This window comes from Morone saxatilis, unplaced genomic scaffold (assembly GCF_004916995.1).
Source record: "Morone saxatilis isolate NCDOM2014 unplaced genomic scaffold, NCSU_SB_2.0 Contig4, whole genome shotgun sequence".
Classification (NCBI taxonomy): domain Eukaryota; kingdom Metazoa; phylum Chordata; class Actinopteri; family Moronidae; genus Morone; species Morone saxatilis.
The window spans coordinates 13,459,243-13,477,018 of record NW_023339984.1 but is presented as its reverse complement, the minus strand read 5'-3'; the positions used below and the strand labels follow the sequence as shown (position 1 = coordinate 13,477,018).

Sequence of the window (17,776 nt, the reverse complement as noted above, 5' to 3'; positions counted from 1 at the left end):
ACTGCATATTTTCAAATGTTCAGAGATGAGGCTACAGCTGAGCTGATGACTCAACCTGTGCTTTTTTCAGAATTGTTGACTGTACATGAACTAATGTTTACTACGTCAATAGGGCACATGAAAAAGCTCCAGGTCCTCCTATGCTTTTACAAGATACACTCTAAAAATAGACATAGGCTCCCCTATTATATTCTATTCTATGTCTTACCTTGGCCAGTTCTTCAGAATGGATTCCAGTCACTCTAAAAGACCAATTCATTGGTCAAATGTCTGTCTAAAGACACCAAACAATGTCAATCAATATCTATTCAAAAAGAAGCTAATAATTGTCTAATTTTGAACATATTGTGTACACAACAGATAGTGAAGTACAATAAGAATTTGGCTCCTAGCATCCACACAGGTAAACTCACACACAGTTTTTATACTTTAAAATATGTAACATATAAGCAAACAGAATATTGTACTATTGAGAAAGACCAGTAGTAGTGTTGTTGTTGATGTTGACACTTACACACTGCAAAAAAAAACCTTTCAATAAGATTTTATCAATTTAAAATTGCCCACAAAAAGGGGAGTATCAGGGGGTCAGTTAGGTATTCCCGTATCTGTAATATACTTAGGTAGGTTTCTTAAAATAAAAATATGTTGAAATCTAGCTGACTACTCCAGTTTCAACAAAATGTAGTATCTTCTGTTTTAAAACTTGCAATAAAAAAAGACAAGGTCAAAGTCAACCCCCTCTCCTTTTAAAATAATTGGGTAGACTTGAAAAATAAGTTTGAAAATGGGCTTTTTAAACTTTATACTGAGTGACTTCTTTGAATGTGGAAACTTTTTGCAGTGTATTATTCATAGTTCCAGTACCCAGCTATTATTAAACCTTCTCTATTGCCTCCTGCACCCTACATGCTCACAATGCCATTGTGCCCTGGTCAAAGTCACTTATTACACCCACACTGGTAGAGGAATCACTAAGGTAGGTGTCTACGCAGAGTCTTGCTCTAAAATGAGATATTAACCATTTGTAAAGACTTCACTTGCAAATAAGGAAATTGTAGAAATACTGAGTGCTTTTCAAATATTTCTATTTTCCAAATTGGAAATAACTCAGATTCATGTATTAACCTCTGTGCAGTATAAGACACTTTAGATCATCAGGATTGCGCAACAGTGTGATGTTTGTGTATTATGACATTCAACTCGTACATTTTCCAAAGAGAGTGACTGACATGCTTGTAACCTCAAGTGAACTTGGGAGCGTCCGCCATAATGACATTGTTTACAAATCATTTTGTAGGTGAGGTTACATTTAGAAGGCGTAAAAGACACCTCAGGGGTCATGAGGGCAATCAATGCGTGTCTGATGTCCCAATGTTCAAGTAAATAAGTACAATGACTATGTATGTGACATTTCCAGGAATGCAGCTTTCACACTGTTCCTCCTTTTTGTCCATGCTCTTTCCTTATCTTGCCTCTCCCATTTTGTCCTTGTTGTTGTACAATGCACTCTGACAGGAAATGACTGGTTATCTGCATCGTAACAAGCAAGTGGATCTGGTGACACATCAACAAATTATGAAGAGATACAATAAGATGGAGGAATAAGAAGAGGTGGAGTTAGAGAAGGAAGACCAAGTAAAACAGATATGGATGAAGCTGGGCGAAAAGGAGCACCAAGAATGCACCTGCAAAACCAAAAATGTGCTACAAATACAGAATTAAAGCACATGGCAGAGTCTATGGCCTGTCACCCTCTTCACCATCTCCAATCATCTCACCCCGTGGATTCAGGTCTATTCACTTACATCCTTCCCTCACACTCAAACACTCTCTTCACCCACTTACGTAGCCTTCAGGAGGAAGAACTACTCTTGGACTGCATTTTTCCTCCCCAATGCAACTCCTTCCAAGCTCACAGACTTGTGCTGGCAGCAGCCAGTCAAACCCCCGATGATTTTTTTTTGTCAAAACAAAAGTCTGGGCTTGGGGTGGAGGAAATTGCCAATCATTTGACCCCAGTTGGTCTGAGAGTTGTTCTGGACTTTGCGTACTGTGGAGATGTAGTCGTGGACTTGAGTAGAGAGGGTGTAATGGAGGATGTGCTGAATGCTTGCAGGTGTCTTGAGATGGAGAGACTGAGGCAAAGGTGCACATCAATGGTAGAAACCTCTGCAGCCACAGAGAGAGAGAAGAGCTTGACGATCATCAATGAATTGTGGGAGAGAGGTGTCGGCTGTGACGTCACAATACAAGCAGAGAGTGGAGAGAGATACTCAGGTGAGAGGCAACCAAAGATGTCCTCTTGACGGTCCTCACCAGAAAAACAACAGAATTTGTCGGTTTGTTCAAATGACTAAAATGACAAAGGATGATGCAGTATGCTCAAAGCGTAAGGCTGTTAAGACATTAACACTGCTTGAAAAAATTCCAGCAAAGCATTGCAGAGGGTCATTTTGCAAAAAAAAACATAAAGTACCCCTTAGGATTCTTTGACCACTTGTAGTGCTGTGGAGCAACATTTCTGTGGGTCCTCATTTTGTTTGCAAGTTAAATATTTTTTGTATGAATTTAAATTTATTAATAGTATATTTGTGCATTTAACCTCTTAACCCCAAAAAATAGGGCTCCACAAAAGTCTGAACAGTTCTAGCCATTAACACACCTGAATCTCTTACTTAACTGTTGGCAGTCAAGTTGGGTAATGTAGGCCCAGGTTTTTGACTAATGTTTTAATGTTTGGAATAATAATAGAACATCTTTTATTTATTAATTATTAAAAAATATTATTTATTATTTATGTTTAATAAATATTATTAATATGTCCATTTAGAGTCTGACAACAGGAGTGCAACATTATACCAAAACATGACTACCACTCTCAGCCAGTTTTGTATTTTATTCTGTTTAATATATTAATATAAATCTTTTTTTATTCATCTCCTTCCCAGAATAGTTCATAAACTTGTTGCTATCAGCTGTTTGTTATGCAGGTAGGAGGAGAAAGTAGTGTCAGTGATAGAAAGCAAAACAAATTGAGTTTTTCCAGTCATAAATAGTGAGTCACTCCTGTTGTTACTATTACTTCTCCATGACACATGCTGACCCAACATTGTAACTGCAAAAAAAATTGAAAAAAAATGAAACAGTTCATCATAAAAGAAATGTAAGAGATTCTGTCTGAAATGGAAAATGAATATCTGCAGTATGAGATATGCTGTTGAGTAAGAGGGCTGTCACTGGGTGAAGTCACAGTTTGTGCCTTTGTCTGGTCCTACAGAAAGACTCATAAGACATCATACATTTTTAGACCTTTTAGACATTTTTTTAGACACTGTAGTTTTGGTAAAAAAAAAAAAAAAAGCCCTACCTGTGTATCCCTCTTTGTTTATCTTTTTCTCATCATTTACCAGTTTGTTCACTTTGTATCCCCTATCTGTCTGTGTCCTTCCCTTACCTCTCAGCACACCGTGTGGTGTTAGCTGCAGGTGGCGACTATTTCCGGGCATTGTTCTGTGGAGGGTTACGGGAGTGCACTGAGGACATTGTGTGCCTGCGAGGTGTGGAAGCCTGGGTCATTGAATCCATACTAGGCTTCATCTACACGGGCCAGCTCAGTCTGGGATGGGGCCAGATATGGGAGCTCGCAGATGCACTGTTTCAGTTCCAGCTGCTGGGGGCACTCTCACTGTGCATTGACTTCCTGTTGGCAAGAATGGATGAAAGCACCTGTCTGGATGTGCTAGTCCTGGCTGAGACCTATGGGCTGGTCCAGCTGGGCCTGGGTGCAGAGCAGTACATCCAAGCCCACTTCCAGTGCATCTCTGCAGGAGAGAAGTTCAAGGATGTCCCCTGTTACCTCCTGGACAAGTTGCTTGATAAGGACTCATTGTGTGTAGAGAGTGAGGTAATGTTCCTTTTATTTCTGTCTATCTTTAATCCAGCCCAGAGTCCAGTGGTACTCAAAGTACTCCAGTACTGAACTTTAAAAAAAAATGTAGGTACTTGAGTACTTCCATTATATGCTGTTTTATACTTCTACTCGACTACATTTCAGATGCAAATATTGCTGTAGCTGTAGTTACTGATACTGCTACAGATTCTATATTAACATTAAAACACGTATAATAAGCTTACAGATTGTACTGTTTAAGATAAAATTAATGGTTCCCAACCTTTTTGTGACCCTTGACAAAAAAAGCAGTTGGGGCCTGTTGTCATTGTTTAAGATGTCTGTGAGTTTGTTATTATTTATACAAAAGCGATCTTTCTACAAACTGCTTGTTCTGCCAACAACTCTGTTCTCATTTAAGTAATCGATAGATAAAGGTATCTAATATTTTACAAAATAGCAAAAAAAAGAAAAGTCCAAAAGAAAAATATAATATAGATTTGTGTATCACATAATTGTTTTGTTTTTTCTTCTTTCTTCTCCCATCAGATTTATCACCCCTTTGAAGAGTAATATGATATAATATTTTATCAGTTCTGGGGAAAAATTTTCTACAGAACCAGATACTTTTTGTGAACATTTTGAATGTGATGTATTTTATTTTCTGCCACAGTCACACAACATATGCACTTAGAAATGAAGTAAGAGGCAATACTTTCTTTCTTTTTGTTTCAGTTTTTTGTCTGTTGACCTGAATTGACTTATTATTATTTGCCAAGATTTCTTAAGAGTAGTTTACTATTGTTTGAATGGTTTATTTTTTATGTAAAAAAAGCAGAAAAGCAGCCATTTATAGCAGATCTTTAATGTGATTGTGTAAAGTTATTCCTGCTGGCCATTGTGCTTATGATTTGAAAATATTTTACTTTGGCTCTATCTGGTGGTATATACAAGAATTACACAGAGAACAATTGTTGATTCCAGTAATCAAATTAGAGGATCTCCTTCCATTTCATAACATTGTAAATGAGAAAAAATAAAAAGTACTGGCTTTGAATTTAAAGTTAATTATTAAAAAAAATCTGCATATTGTTAAAACACATTTATCTGGTCCCTGAAAAACCCTGCAAGAAAATTTGAGAGCCAGGATTTTAATCAGACGTAACTATTATACTGTAATTGTGGTTATTGGATCCTTGATGCAATTTTTTTAAACCTCTTAAGTTGCATACATTTCCTCTCCTCATTCTCAGATAGTGGTGTTCAGGGCAGTGGTGAGCTGGGTGGAGGACAACCCTAAAGAGAGACTACCAGTTCTGCCAGGCCTGCTCCACCATGTTCGTTTCCCACTCCTCAGCATCTCTGAGCTCAACGAGGCCCTAAACTGCCGCCTCCTTCGCAGGAGTACCAGGGCCAGAGGATCTCTGGAGGTACTCCGAAGCCTCCTGGAGGGGGATTACAGGGGGCCTGAATGCCGATCTCGCACCCCAAACCACGTACGCACAATAATTACTTTTAACATTGTTTTTATAAAATCATATTATTGTATATCGATGTGGAGACTTAGGTAACTGAAAAGGATAAATCTTTTTAACATTCTCTACTTCTTCCAGTGTTTTTTCTATATATTCAAATATATTTCTCAATACTTATTCTTGGTTTTAGGTGCTGGTTCTGGTCTGTGGGGACGCTATCGATGATGAGTTCATGAGGAGGGTTCCAAGCCAGACCTTGTGGTTTGCTCAGCAGTTCCATCGCGGACCTGGTCTAATCAGAAGCATAGATTGGAGGCCATTCGCCAAGCTCCCTAAACCGGCCCGGTTCAGACACTGCGTCTGTCTCCTCAACAACAAACTGTATGTCCTGGGAGGACGCAAGTACTACGGAGTGCTAGATATCCTCAAGACTGCCTTGAGGTAGGTTGTGTGTGTTTGTGTGTGTGCGTGTGTGTGTGTGAAGGAAACCCTTTAACCGGAGATATCACCTTAGTGCACCTTTCAGCAGCTGATAAGTTGTTAGGAAGCATGAGTGAAATACTTTGAGCAACAGTCAAAACCGCAAATCAATTTCAGTTCAATATAACAGAAGACTTCGGTAGATAAAATCAGCTGATTCTAAGGTAACAAATACACATATGATTCTTATTTTCTGGTGTTTAAACACTAAAGAAAACATATCTATGAATATTATATTCCGTATCTGCCAAGATACTGTTGCACCGTGAAAAGATTAGGACACTGCAGGGGATTTGGTGTACCTTCTATAAAAAATGCTTGCAGCATGGGAGGCCGGCCCTGCAAGTATGATGTTGACTGTTCTGTTCTTTGCCTGGCCTGGGGGAGGGAGGAGGGTTGACTCACCCATACAGCTGCAGGACTGGAGTCTATAACACATGTGATGCAACATCCTCCTGCAAAGCTACTGTTGTTTTGATACATGCGGTTCAGGTTTTATCATATGGGTAAAGGAAAGATGTCAAATTCTCCAAATTGTCAGTCCAGTAAACTAGAACTTTATTTGTATTTTAAAGACATGGTCTCTGATTTTGCAATAGCGCCTGACATGCCCGCTATGCCAAAACTAGCCTTCCTTATGCAACATCCTGCTTGACATTTTGAAAGTTCAGATCACAGTTTCAAAACATTTATGGAAACTGTTGAGCACTAATCTCTGACAAAGTCATCAGTCACTGTCGGTTTAATGATGATTCCTCTCTAGTAAAAGTTACTGTTAAATTGTCTGGAAAAACTGCAATTACATTACATTTTTCTTGGAATAAAGTTTTATTTTCTATTTGGTGTCCTACTATCTGCTCTGCCCCTCCCTGTAGGTTTGACCTGTCTCAGTGCAAATGGCAACGACTACCTGACATGATGACTCAAAGAGATTACTTTTCTGCTGTGTCTCTGGACGGTAAAGTCTTCGTTCTGGGTGGTAACCGTGACGACAGCCAATACCTGGATGCTGTGGAGTACTACACTCCTGAGGACAACACCTGGAGGTCAGTATACTGTCGGGCTGCACAGAAAATATGTCTGTCCATGCTGTGTTTTCGCATTAATACACAAATTACTTTATTTTAACTTTGAGGCCAGATCTAAAGTTTAGGAATATAACAATTATTTTACCATAAATTACAAATGTCATTAAAAATAACTTGGCATCTCAAGGAGAATAAGTTTAAAACAATGTGTCAAAAAGCCATTTTGTACAAGTAAACAGTTAGCAGTAGATACCTTTGTTCTGCGTGTAACCTTTGGTCTCCTTCCCTGCAGGCGGGCTCACCCTCTGGACACAGCTGTCTGCGGCCATGCTGCGGCTGTTCTGGATGGGCAGATTTACATCTCTGGAGGCTGTGACCCCCATCAGCGCTGCCTTCCTTCTATGTGGCACTACCATCCTTCCCGTGGCTGTTCCACCAGAGCGCCCATGACTGTGGGAGCGGGACGTGCGGGCCATGCCATGTTAGCTTTGGGGAGGGGGTTAGTGGTAGCTGGGGGGCTGCAGCCACTCTGGATGGGCTTTGGAGACCAACTCCTCTGCGAGATGTACGACCCCACAAATAACTCCTGGTCCTCCATCCCCGCCCTGCCTCAACCTCATCTGTCACCAGGGGCAACTGTGCTTGATGGACAGTTATATGTGTTGGGAGGGTCTTCAGCAAGCACAGAAGGCAATACCAATCGGGTGCATCGATATGACCCCATGGAGGGGTGCTGGGAAAACCTGGGGGATATGCCACACCCATACACAGATCTGGCAGCGTGTTCCTTACCCATTCCTGGCAGAATGTGAGAAATGTAATTCTGCTGACGAAACTAGGTAACACTTTGTCTGAAGGGGTCTGACATGACACCTGTCATGATCATGACAATGTCAAAACCAACCACATGTGACAATTTAATGTGATGGCAAGTTGTCATAAAAAAAGACATTGACAGGGTATGCTGTCTCGCTTAATGTCTAGTTGTCATACCAAAGACATCTTAAACAATGTCAAGTTAAGTGACATAATTGACCAATTGTTGACCAATTGTTGACCAAATATTGACCAAATATTGACCAAATGACAACAGTCATTAAATAAATAATTCAGAAAGACGGCTTCATGGTTACGATGGTGGCATGTTAGTCTAATGCACACCCCTTCAAATAAAGCGTTACCAGGAACTCTATGGTTGGATACTATACCTTTTTTTGGTACATCGGTACTTTACTCTCTCCCCTCAACATTATAACATTTTGTCATTTATTTGGAACACACAAAATAAAACCCTTCCATCCCTGTCCCCTTCCAAACCTGTCAGTCACCGCCTGTCTACAGTGCACAGTGTGAGGGTTGGCGAAAATACGTAGGTAACCTCAACCAGCCCAGTTATATCCAAGAACAACTGATCCAACTAGTGATGCCTCAGTTTCATCGGCATGGAGGATTCAACTTCTCACTGCTGCAGTACACAGTCTGCATAACCTGACTCAGATTCAGATTCAGATTCAGATTCAGAAATACTTTAATAACTCACTGTGACTTAAATAAGCAGTAGCGGGCAATGTAATGTTGGTCTTACACTCTCTCTTTTTGTCTATGCTACTCTATCACCCAGATGCACTCGCATGTACTAAAATTTGGCACCAATTGATTTAATGTGAGTAAAACATGTAGCTGCTAAAGGACAACCAGGACTGGGCCTGCCTCAATGAGACCACTTTAGAACAGTCTGCGACATGACCAGGTTTGAGCAGGTTTCAGGAGTCAAGACAGAACCCATATAGAGAAAACACAATTCAATATTGTCCATTCTGTTGTCTTACTGTGATAACTTCTATTACTCAGATGCTGTCCTCGGGATATATACATGTGACAGGAAACAGGACTCGTGGTGTAGGTTAATCAAGAACTGTGTGCAGAGCAGATATTAACAGATTTAAATGTGTAATATTCACACTGATATGTTCACTATGTGTGCTTCTTTCTTAAAGTTTTGGTATGTTTTTAAAGCTGCATGAATTGTTTTTTGGCCACTTTGTTGTGAACACAACACTGACATACAGTATAATCACCTTTTAATTTCGTATAGCCAACTTGTGGGCAAACATGTAGCAGTTATGGAGCAACATTATCATTCATTTGGAGTCTTGTTTCTGCCCACTTGGCAAATGTAAGCTTCTAGCTCTGTTTTTGGTTTCTAGCAAGTCCTGAGAAAAATTTCTAGTGGCTAAATTATCAGGTTGTAAATTCTCTACTATACTCAACAGCTAGTGAGTGTTGTTTGGTGGTGAGCAAGTAGTGTGGGTTTTAGGAGCTTTTTCATTGAACAGCTGCCTACTGTGGCTGAAAACAAAGAGAACGGCAAGAGTTTAACAGTAAAGTTGTGGGCTGGACAGCTAAACAACGAGCTAAAGCTAAAGGAAACTGCCGATTAGGCGGTTAATCTGTTAATCTGTGTTCCTCAAGAAATAGAAATTTAGGCATTTGATTCAGGCTCTGATACACAAAAAAGACAATGATCAAACAAGGAAAGGAAGATAGAAATAAGAAAAATAACTCTGTTAACACCTCTAGCTGAAAGTGACGGTTGCTTCAGCGGCTGCAGGTCATGACCACAACCTCAGCATTTAAGTTAACGGTTGTCTTATGCATTTCTTGTCAAAAACATCCTGTGTTATATGCCAGTGGGTTCCAAACTGACAGCTATGCTTTTTTGACACATATGATATAGGCACCAGAAAATAGCAATGGCTTGCTAAGCAATAGATTGTGTGTATCGTATTGTGTGTTTCATATTTGATGTAGATGAGTCAGGCTTTGTGTGTGCCTTTTGATCTTAACATTGCTAATTCGATGCTAAACTGCTAAATGCGGGACTGAATGTTCCCAGTTTATCAGGTTCAGTATCAGTATTATATCAGTATCAGGTTTTTTTACTACCTGATACTGAATTTAACATTTTGATTTTAATTATTTAATTATTTAGATGCTAATAGAAGCATGCGCTCGGTTGTGTTATCCAGCCTGTGTCTAAATACATAGAAGGATAAAAGTCAGTCTACTTAAGGCCCAGTTAGGATTATCTAATGGCAGAAATTTAATATAATATGCATAGGTATGTTTTCATTAGTGTATAATCACCTGAAAGTAAGAATGTTTTTGTTACCTTAGCATGAGCCATTTTTAGCTACAGAGGGAGTCCTCTTCCATGAAAGTTGCCATGTTGAGCTGTTTCTATAGTAGCCCAGAATGGACAAACCAAATACTGGCTTTAGATAAGGCCTTTTGCGTTTTCCGCAATTTTCACAGCCGCCATAGATTCTCAGACATACTTAGACTGAGAGGATGAGGCATTTCAATCAGCAACTACACTGCCAGATGCCACTAAATCCCACACACTGGACCTTTAAGCAGGCGCTAACATAACGTTTAACTGCAAATGTATAATATAGAAACTCATCTGATACCTAGGTTATAGGGCACAGGTAAGTGTTCTTTAGATGTGCTTGGCTGGAGAGAGAATCAGCTAGGAACCACGACATTTGCTAAATGTGTGATTAGGTTTTTATCTGCTATTTTTCAGTAAGGCTCTTTGTAACCTTGTTTAAAAAAGTGCTATATAAATATAGTTTAATATTATTATTATTATTAGTAGTAGTAGTAGTAGTTGTAGTTCTAGTAGTAGTAGTAGTATGACACACTCTATGGTTATGGTTAATTAAATTAAGGCACAAAATTACTTAGATTAGGTTTAGATTCAGGGAAAAACCATGGTTAGGGTAAAATCAGGACATAACCACACAGTCGTCATGTGGATGTCCAACAAGGTACAGTTGTTGCGTATATTTCCCCACTTTTATCTCTCCCAATTTCCTATCAGTTAATTAAAAAGAATAACTTCTGCTTTCTGTCAGACAGCCCTGAAAGGGAAAATCCACTGACGGCATACATCAAGGTCAGTTTACACGTCATTGGGAGCACTCGTCAGCAGCTTTTGTGGGTCTGAAGGACATTCTTAACTTTTAGGAAATAACCCTTGATGATTATGTCATCATAGTTGTACCTGCCAAGGACTGAAACAAATTGAGGGAAGAAAGGCGAGTATAGTCAAGTGGGTCGAATGGTAAATTAAGTCAAGCTATCTAAATTTTAACATCAGCAGAACAAAGGAAAACACAAAGACATTTTGACAATTTTTTACGAAATAAAAGTTTCATTAAAAAATAAAAACATGGGAATATTGTGTGCACCAAAGCAGAAACCAAAGTCAAATTAAATCAACTGAACATCACCTCTTCAAGTTCAAGATGTTCCACACATACATTTTTAATTCTCCAAAATGTCAGTCAACCACTTCAATCAAACAAAAAATATGCTAAATGAGGTCACACAACCCACAACATCAAATCTTCTGCAGTAATGTTGTCCTATTTATCTGCTTTTTTCACACACTACAGAACAACAGCTTCCTGTCATCAGTGATAGAGGTTGACGTTGGCTAAGACTGAGTGTGTGTTGCATAGGAGAGGGTAGGAAGATAATAAAATGAACAACTACAGTTATTCAGTCTTTTATATACTTTTTGATCATTTGCCATTGTCATTGAAGATGTTCTCTTCTTGCTGTCCTTTGACTTTTTATTTTCTTGCATTACTTATTTTATTAAAAACTAATGTCCTCAAAAGGACAACACTCTGAAGTCAGTGATCAAAAAGGTACTTTTTGACCTTTAAGTTCTTTTAGGGTTTAGGGGAATCACTCCAAATCAGCAAACATTAGTTTCTAAGGTTATTTTGGTTATTCATCTTTTATGTGAGCGAAAACGGTTTTTTAAACATGATGGTGTTCTGAATAGTGTTGTAGATAATAGTGTAGATTAAGGAAATTAGACAAACGAATAACAAACACTGTAGCATACTGCTTCTTCCCTCATGGGCCTACTAGTCCAAAACTGACATTCAAGAAAATGAGAAAATTCTGCGCAGTGTCATTACAAATGATCAGAGGCAGAGCTGCTTTGAAATCATCTTATTGGTCCTCAACTAAGGTTCAGTCAGGAGAACCCAGACCTTATACAAATAGTATTTCAGGCCATTTACAACATGGTGTAAAGTGACTTCATTTAGGCCTTTGAAAACTAGGATCCATTCCCTTTTAAAAAACAGGAAGCTTGCATGACATTAAAACAGGGTCTTTCAAAGCATGCTTTCTATTCATTTTTATAGACTATTCTCTATGGCTTCATCTGACAAACAATATTTTGCAAATGATGTAAACAAAGCATTGTTTTGTAAAACTAAATGTAGACATTTCTGAATGTGAATGTGAACTTCCTGTATTCTGAACTTACTTGCCGTCCTCAGCAGACAGTTTTGTGCAGTTGTTCATGTTTAGTAATGTTTTATTGACTGCTATGACCTCTCTGACTGACTGAAAGCATCAGAGACACCACAAGATATAGAAGTCTGTGAATAGTGGGTCTTGGCCTCTTTAGATGGAGGTTTTTAACATTCATAAATGGGACCGGGCCTCTTGGTTGCTAGGTGCAGTTTAAACTGGTCATCATATAGTTGTGTATCCAGGATGTTCTTAGTCAAGATTTTTTGAAATCCATGTAATTTATCTGACTCATCTTTCGTGTGACAATGTTTCCTTTTGGCTAGCGCTAAGTGATATTCAGCAAATTTGAGGCAAGCTCTGAATCTGGAAGTAGATAAACCACATGAAATGTTGTAACTTGGCCGTTTCAGTCAGGTCTTGTGAAACAGTGGATGACGAATATGGTAAATAACGTGAAAGGAAGGATACTTTGATGAAATGTTGCTTACAAAATGTTCTATTCAAACTGAACATTTATGTAATAGCAATGCAACATCATACGTCGGTAAAGGACAATACTTCATGCAGTTGTCTGGAGCTCTCAATAATAATGCAGACCAGCAGAAATTCAATATTAAAAAAGCTTTATTAAGTTAACAAATTGTGTCTTTTGTCTTTGACTACAAATGACCATACACATTACTATTCAATGAAAAAAATATAACCATTCCTACACATTTGAAATATATGTGATAATTTATACAAACAGATGGTAAAAAATGCTACATTTCTGGAACAACAATGCTTTGATTAGAAAAAACACAAGTAAGAATGTTTTGGGTGATGGTTTTACATGCGAACAGTCCTTTCTTCTCTGAACAAGACAGCTATGCTAGTGACCCTGTGAGGTTTAGTGAACACACACAGTGAACAAAATGCTAATGCTAGCATGGAAACAAACTCACAATCTATAACATTTACCATGTTCACAATCTTAGCTTAACGTGTTTACATGTAAACATTTCTTTATTAACTGAGGCTCATGGGAACAATCCGTCCAAAGGTTGTTGAGGCATTTCATTCAAAACCACATGCCAACTTCATGGTGGCTCTAGATGTCAGGGGATCATCAAAGTCATTTGTCATCTGGGTACCATGATGGTCTGTATAAAATTTTGAGTCAATCCATCAAATAAATGTTGAGATATTTCAAATACTGTGACCCACTGGTGGCACGACCATTAGGATTCATCCTCTGGGGACCGGGATTTTCAACTTTCCTGGCAATCCATCCAGTAGTTGTTGAGATATTTCCGGATTTTCACATCTGGACCAAAGTGTTGGACCAACCCACCGACCAAGAGACCAACATTTTCATTTAGAGCCATGCCGCTAGCTTTCCATAAATATGCAGTCCTTTTCCTTTTTAATATACACAAACATATTCTCACTCCCAAATCGTCAAATATTGCCACTTGGTCAATGGCCCTCGCTTTTTATACCACAACACTTTATTTTGGGGCCACTGACGAACTGCAGTTTTTGATGACTTGGGAGTGAGACCAGGTTGTATACACAGTTAAATAGATATATACTCCAAAGAGCTTTCAAAGAGTCCATCTACTTGCCATGACATTCCCAGGAGTTTATTCTTCAACTAGCAATGAGCTGGAGCTTCTGTTGACAGATGTTTTTATAACTGCATAGACAACAAATGAAGCAAATAGCAAATATATGTGTATATACATATATAAGTCAACATAGTCTGTGTCTAATAATTTAAATTAAGGAAAGTAGTCCAAGGAGAATGGCTGGAATGAAATATAGCATAGCTTAGCAGTCAGCTACTCTAACTGCTCAATACTGGCCAGAGTCTTGAGTTCAGGTCCGTCCGTTCCCGCCACACTGTTGCTCTCCTTGTTCTTGCCTTTGAAAGGCCTCCCCAGTTTGACTGACATTGCGTGCAGGACGGAGCTCTCATCTGGTGAAGAGCTGCTACGGCCGCTGCGGGCGAAGGTAGACGTGGTCCTGCTCTCCGAGTTGGTGCCCTCAAAGAGCTTGCCCATGAAACTGAAGCCAGCCTGGCGGATGTGGGAGCTGCCGGCGAACACGTAGAGGATGGGGTTGACAGCGCTGCTGAAGTAAGCAAAGGCCGTGACATTTGGACGGGCTGTTTTGGCAGCTTTGATCACCGAGTCACTGCCCTGCAACACACCGACCACCTGGAGGAGAGAGAAGGAAGGGGTTAGAGGAAGGATATATGATAAATTACACATAAGTATGTCTAATCTTAATTGTGAAGATGTGTGATTGTATCCTTCCTGTCAAGGATTGTATTAGTGCAAATATACCCAAACACATCTTTCCACCTTTCAAGATAAAAGATCAAGATAAAAACTGCTACCTGAGAAGCTTTTACATTCTAGTAACGATAATGGGTAATGATAGTGACATTGCTCAACGTAAGTGGCATAACCCACAGCTTTTATGTAACAACTGGAGTTCACAGAGGAAGGGGATTTAGGTGTTGTATGTTGTGATTTTGGCTGTTTTAAACAAGATCTATAATCATAAGATCTATAATATTACACATTTCCTGTACTATGTCTAATCTTAAAAATTGTGAAGATGTGTAGTTGAATCCTTCCTGTCAAGGACTGTCGTGTTCCAAATATATCCAAATACATCTTTCCACCTATTTTAGTTAAAAAAAAGATGCATTCATCCATGTGATTGCAAATATTTGTACTTATTGCCAAGATAAGCATTTTCAAAATGATAGAAAATACAAATTTTTTTACATTTTAGTAAAATGTCTGCAGTTTGACTGATGATGATGACTGATAGTTGAAGGTTATTGCTCTGTTTATTCATCACAATAATTTGTTTGCTCCGAAACATTCTGTTATGGAAGCATAATTTGGACACACCCTGATCCTATCTACACAAAGCTAAATAAAAAATCACCTCTATGATGTTGACGATGTGATAGGGCAGCCAGAATATTGTAAAGGCACAGATGATCAGCAGGATGAGGCGGCTGCCTTGTCCTCTGCGCTGGAACTTGACGTTTTGCAGGCGGCAGATGACAGAGGAGTAGCAGGTGTTGATGAGGGAGAAAGGCAGCAGGCAGCCCATGATGGTCTCAAACAGGTACTGGAAGACCTTGTGACCATTGCTGTCCCAGTGGTATGGCACACAAAATCTCAGAGTGATATTGTTTGGAAATGTCTTCGTCAGATTGCTGTCAGAGAAGAAGAGGGGAAGAATATATAATAAAGTATAATCTAAAGTTGCTCCGTCAACAGATAATAAAGACAACCAACAATTTTGCAGGTTTTGGCAGACACACACATCACATATCATGTGGCAGCCACTAAAAACTCAACTACAAATTTAACAAAAGAGATTAAAAGGTTAAAAGGTACAAAGCAAATTTTAGTCTCACCTGCGGTAGAAAGGCATCGGCAGTGACAGAATGAACGCTAACACCCAGACCACCAGCAGGAGAACCAACAGGGAGCGCTTGGTTCTCATTCTCTGAGACAGAAAAGGCCTTGTTACAGCCAGCCAGCGATCCATGCTCATCAGGCAGATGAGGTAAATCGACACGTACATGTTCACATTTGACAGGTAATGCACCAGCTTGCATGCCGCCGAGCCAAACTCCCAGCCTTGGCCTCCAGCCAGGTAGCGCAGGAAGAAGGGAGTGCTGAGCAACACAAAAGCGTCCGCCATAGACAGGTTCAGCACCAACAAACAGGTCACTGAGCGCTTTTTCACCCGGCAGAGAACCGACCAAACCACAAAAAGGTTCCCGGGAAAGCCGAGCACAAACGCCAGGGTCAAGATGGCGATGCCGGCCTGGGCTGAGGCGCTGATGGGATTTGAAGCAGCAGAGGGGGAGTGCTGGGAAGTGGTGGCGGTGATATTGGATGCCATCGGAAAGACCTCTGAAGAATCTGAGTTTGCCTCTCACAACTGTGAAACTGACACAACCTTTCAAAAGACAGGCAGGAAGGAAACAGGATATTATGTATTACGGCCTGTGAGCTGTCTCAGCTGTGTCAATTCTGAGAACTATTGCACAAGAGTTTTTTTTTTATCAGTTTTATTGTATCTATAAACTATATATTGGATGAACAACAGAGTTTCCTATAATCAACATACATGCATAAAAGATGTCAAAGGTCGGGGGCTGCCTCTGTGGAGGTGGTTCGCAACAGCCATTTTTACATAAAATAGCAATGTCAGCCCAGGTCTATGATACTCATTAGGTTTCCGTTCCATTTAGTGTAGCAGAACCTTTCCAGTAAGTCAACATGTGCAGTAACAGCACCCTGACTCTGTTTGACCTGAATGGAATAGAACTTTGAAATTCGTATCACTGGTAACACCTGTGTTTACCCTACTATTTCATGTCAAAATGGCTGCTGTAATAAAAAGTCTATAGATGCGGTGCCACTTCATATGTTTCTTACCATGTGACAAGCATGTGAAATAATCATTGCGTAAGATTTGCATGCAGCAAACAAATGGAAAATTACAGAACAATAGTTTGCATGTAAAATCTTTCAGTGTAAGCTATTATTCTGTACATTATACAAAATATTGATTGTTTAAATTCCTGCATTTTGTGTAAAATTGTCCAAATAAATCCAATCTGGTCAATAATTTGATCAATAAGGTAAAAGTTGTGTTTTATACCACATAATGACTAAGGAATAGAAAAGACAGGATCACTGTAAATGTATCAAACTTCTGACTCCAAACACACACGTTCCACAGAAAGCTGCAGTCATTGTCTTGCCCAGAAAAAATATAACTCACAAATGGTCATGAGGTGCCTTTTTCAAATATTAAATAAATATTTAATGTTTTTTTACTTTTAATTTTGCCCCATTTATTTGATAAAAAATCAGGAAACCTAACTGCTGAGACTTAAGTTCCTCCTCCTATATATAAATTGCATGTTACAAGAAATGTAAATGTCTGGGTCTAACACTATGATCTCCAGAGAGAAACTGTTAAAACCTTTGCTCTTAGAATATTTTAATAAGTCGAGTTATATAAAACGTACATACTGACCTTCAAGTGTCAATCCCTTTATGAAAGGCTCAGTGGTAAATTCACACCAGACGTTTAGCAATTCCCATCAATTTTACACCTTGCCTGATGTGATGCTAACTCCTGCCGTTCCCTCTTTGCTTTGAAGATTTTGTGTGAAGAGACAAACAAAAAATATATCTATTGAGTAAGAGGTCATGTGAGGGGAAGCCACAGGAAACCAGCTTGAGCTCACTAGGTTTGCGATGAGGCCATTGTTCCTCCTACAAGTTGTATTCTGCTAGTGCATTATTATGAATGTGACACTTAAGCTGGTGCTGAATCATTCTATGAAATATTCTGACAAATGAATAATCATAGGCTCATAGCAACGAGAGAGAGAGAGAGAGAGAGAGAGAGAGAGAGAGAGAGAGATTGTATTAGAGAGCCGCAAAATATTGTGAAACTGGTATCATTTAAAAAGAGCAGTAGACCATCATGAAGGTGAATAAGCAGGGGGGGGGGGGGGG

The 17,776-nt window shown here is 39.3% G+C and overlaps 2 protein-coding genes across 3 annotated transcripts; one reads left to right on the top strand and one right to left on the bottom strand.

Annotated features, from left to right (window-relative positions):
- Nucleotides 1–923: 923 nt before the first annotated feature.
- Nucleotides 924–12,823, top strand: LOC118337840 (kelch-like protein 33). 2 transcript variants are annotated; one of them, XM_035674957.1, is made up of 8 exons: nucleotides 924–979; nucleotides 1,519–1,794; nucleotides 2,120–2,280; nucleotides 3,465–3,907; nucleotides 5,146–5,388; nucleotides 5,558–5,808; nucleotides 6,723–6,893; nucleotides 7,168–12,821. In XM_035674957.1, exons 2-8 carry the CDS (start codon nucleotides 1,703–1,705, stop codon nucleotides 7,685–7,687), a joined length of 1,881 nt encoding a protein of 626 aa, XP_035530850.1. In that variant the 5' UTR covers nucleotides 924–979; nucleotides 1,519–1,702; the 3' UTR covers nucleotides 7,688–12,821. The 2 variants fall into 2 exon arrangements, with proteins under 2 accessions (XP_035530850.1, XP_035530849.1); XM_035674956.1 differs by having other exon boundaries at nucleotides 1,519–2,280; nucleotides 7,168–12,823.
- A 4-nt stretch (nucleotides 12,824–12,827) lies between these two features.
- ltb4r (leukotriene B4 receptor) lies at nucleotides 12,828–17,430 on the bottom strand. The gene is made up of 4 exons (XM_035674971.1): nucleotides 17,289–17,430; nucleotides 15,649–16,199; nucleotides 15,168–15,444; nucleotides 12,828–14,422 (listed from the first exon to the last, which is right to left on the bottom strand). Exons 2-4 carry the CDS (start codon nucleotides 16,140–16,142, stop codon nucleotides 14,045–14,047), a joined length of 1,149 nt encoding a protein of 382 aa, XP_035530864.1. The 5' UTR covers nucleotides 16,143–16,199; nucleotides 17,289–17,430; the 3' UTR covers nucleotides 12,828–14,044.
- Between the last annotated feature and the right edge of the window lie 346 nt (nucleotides 17,431–17,776).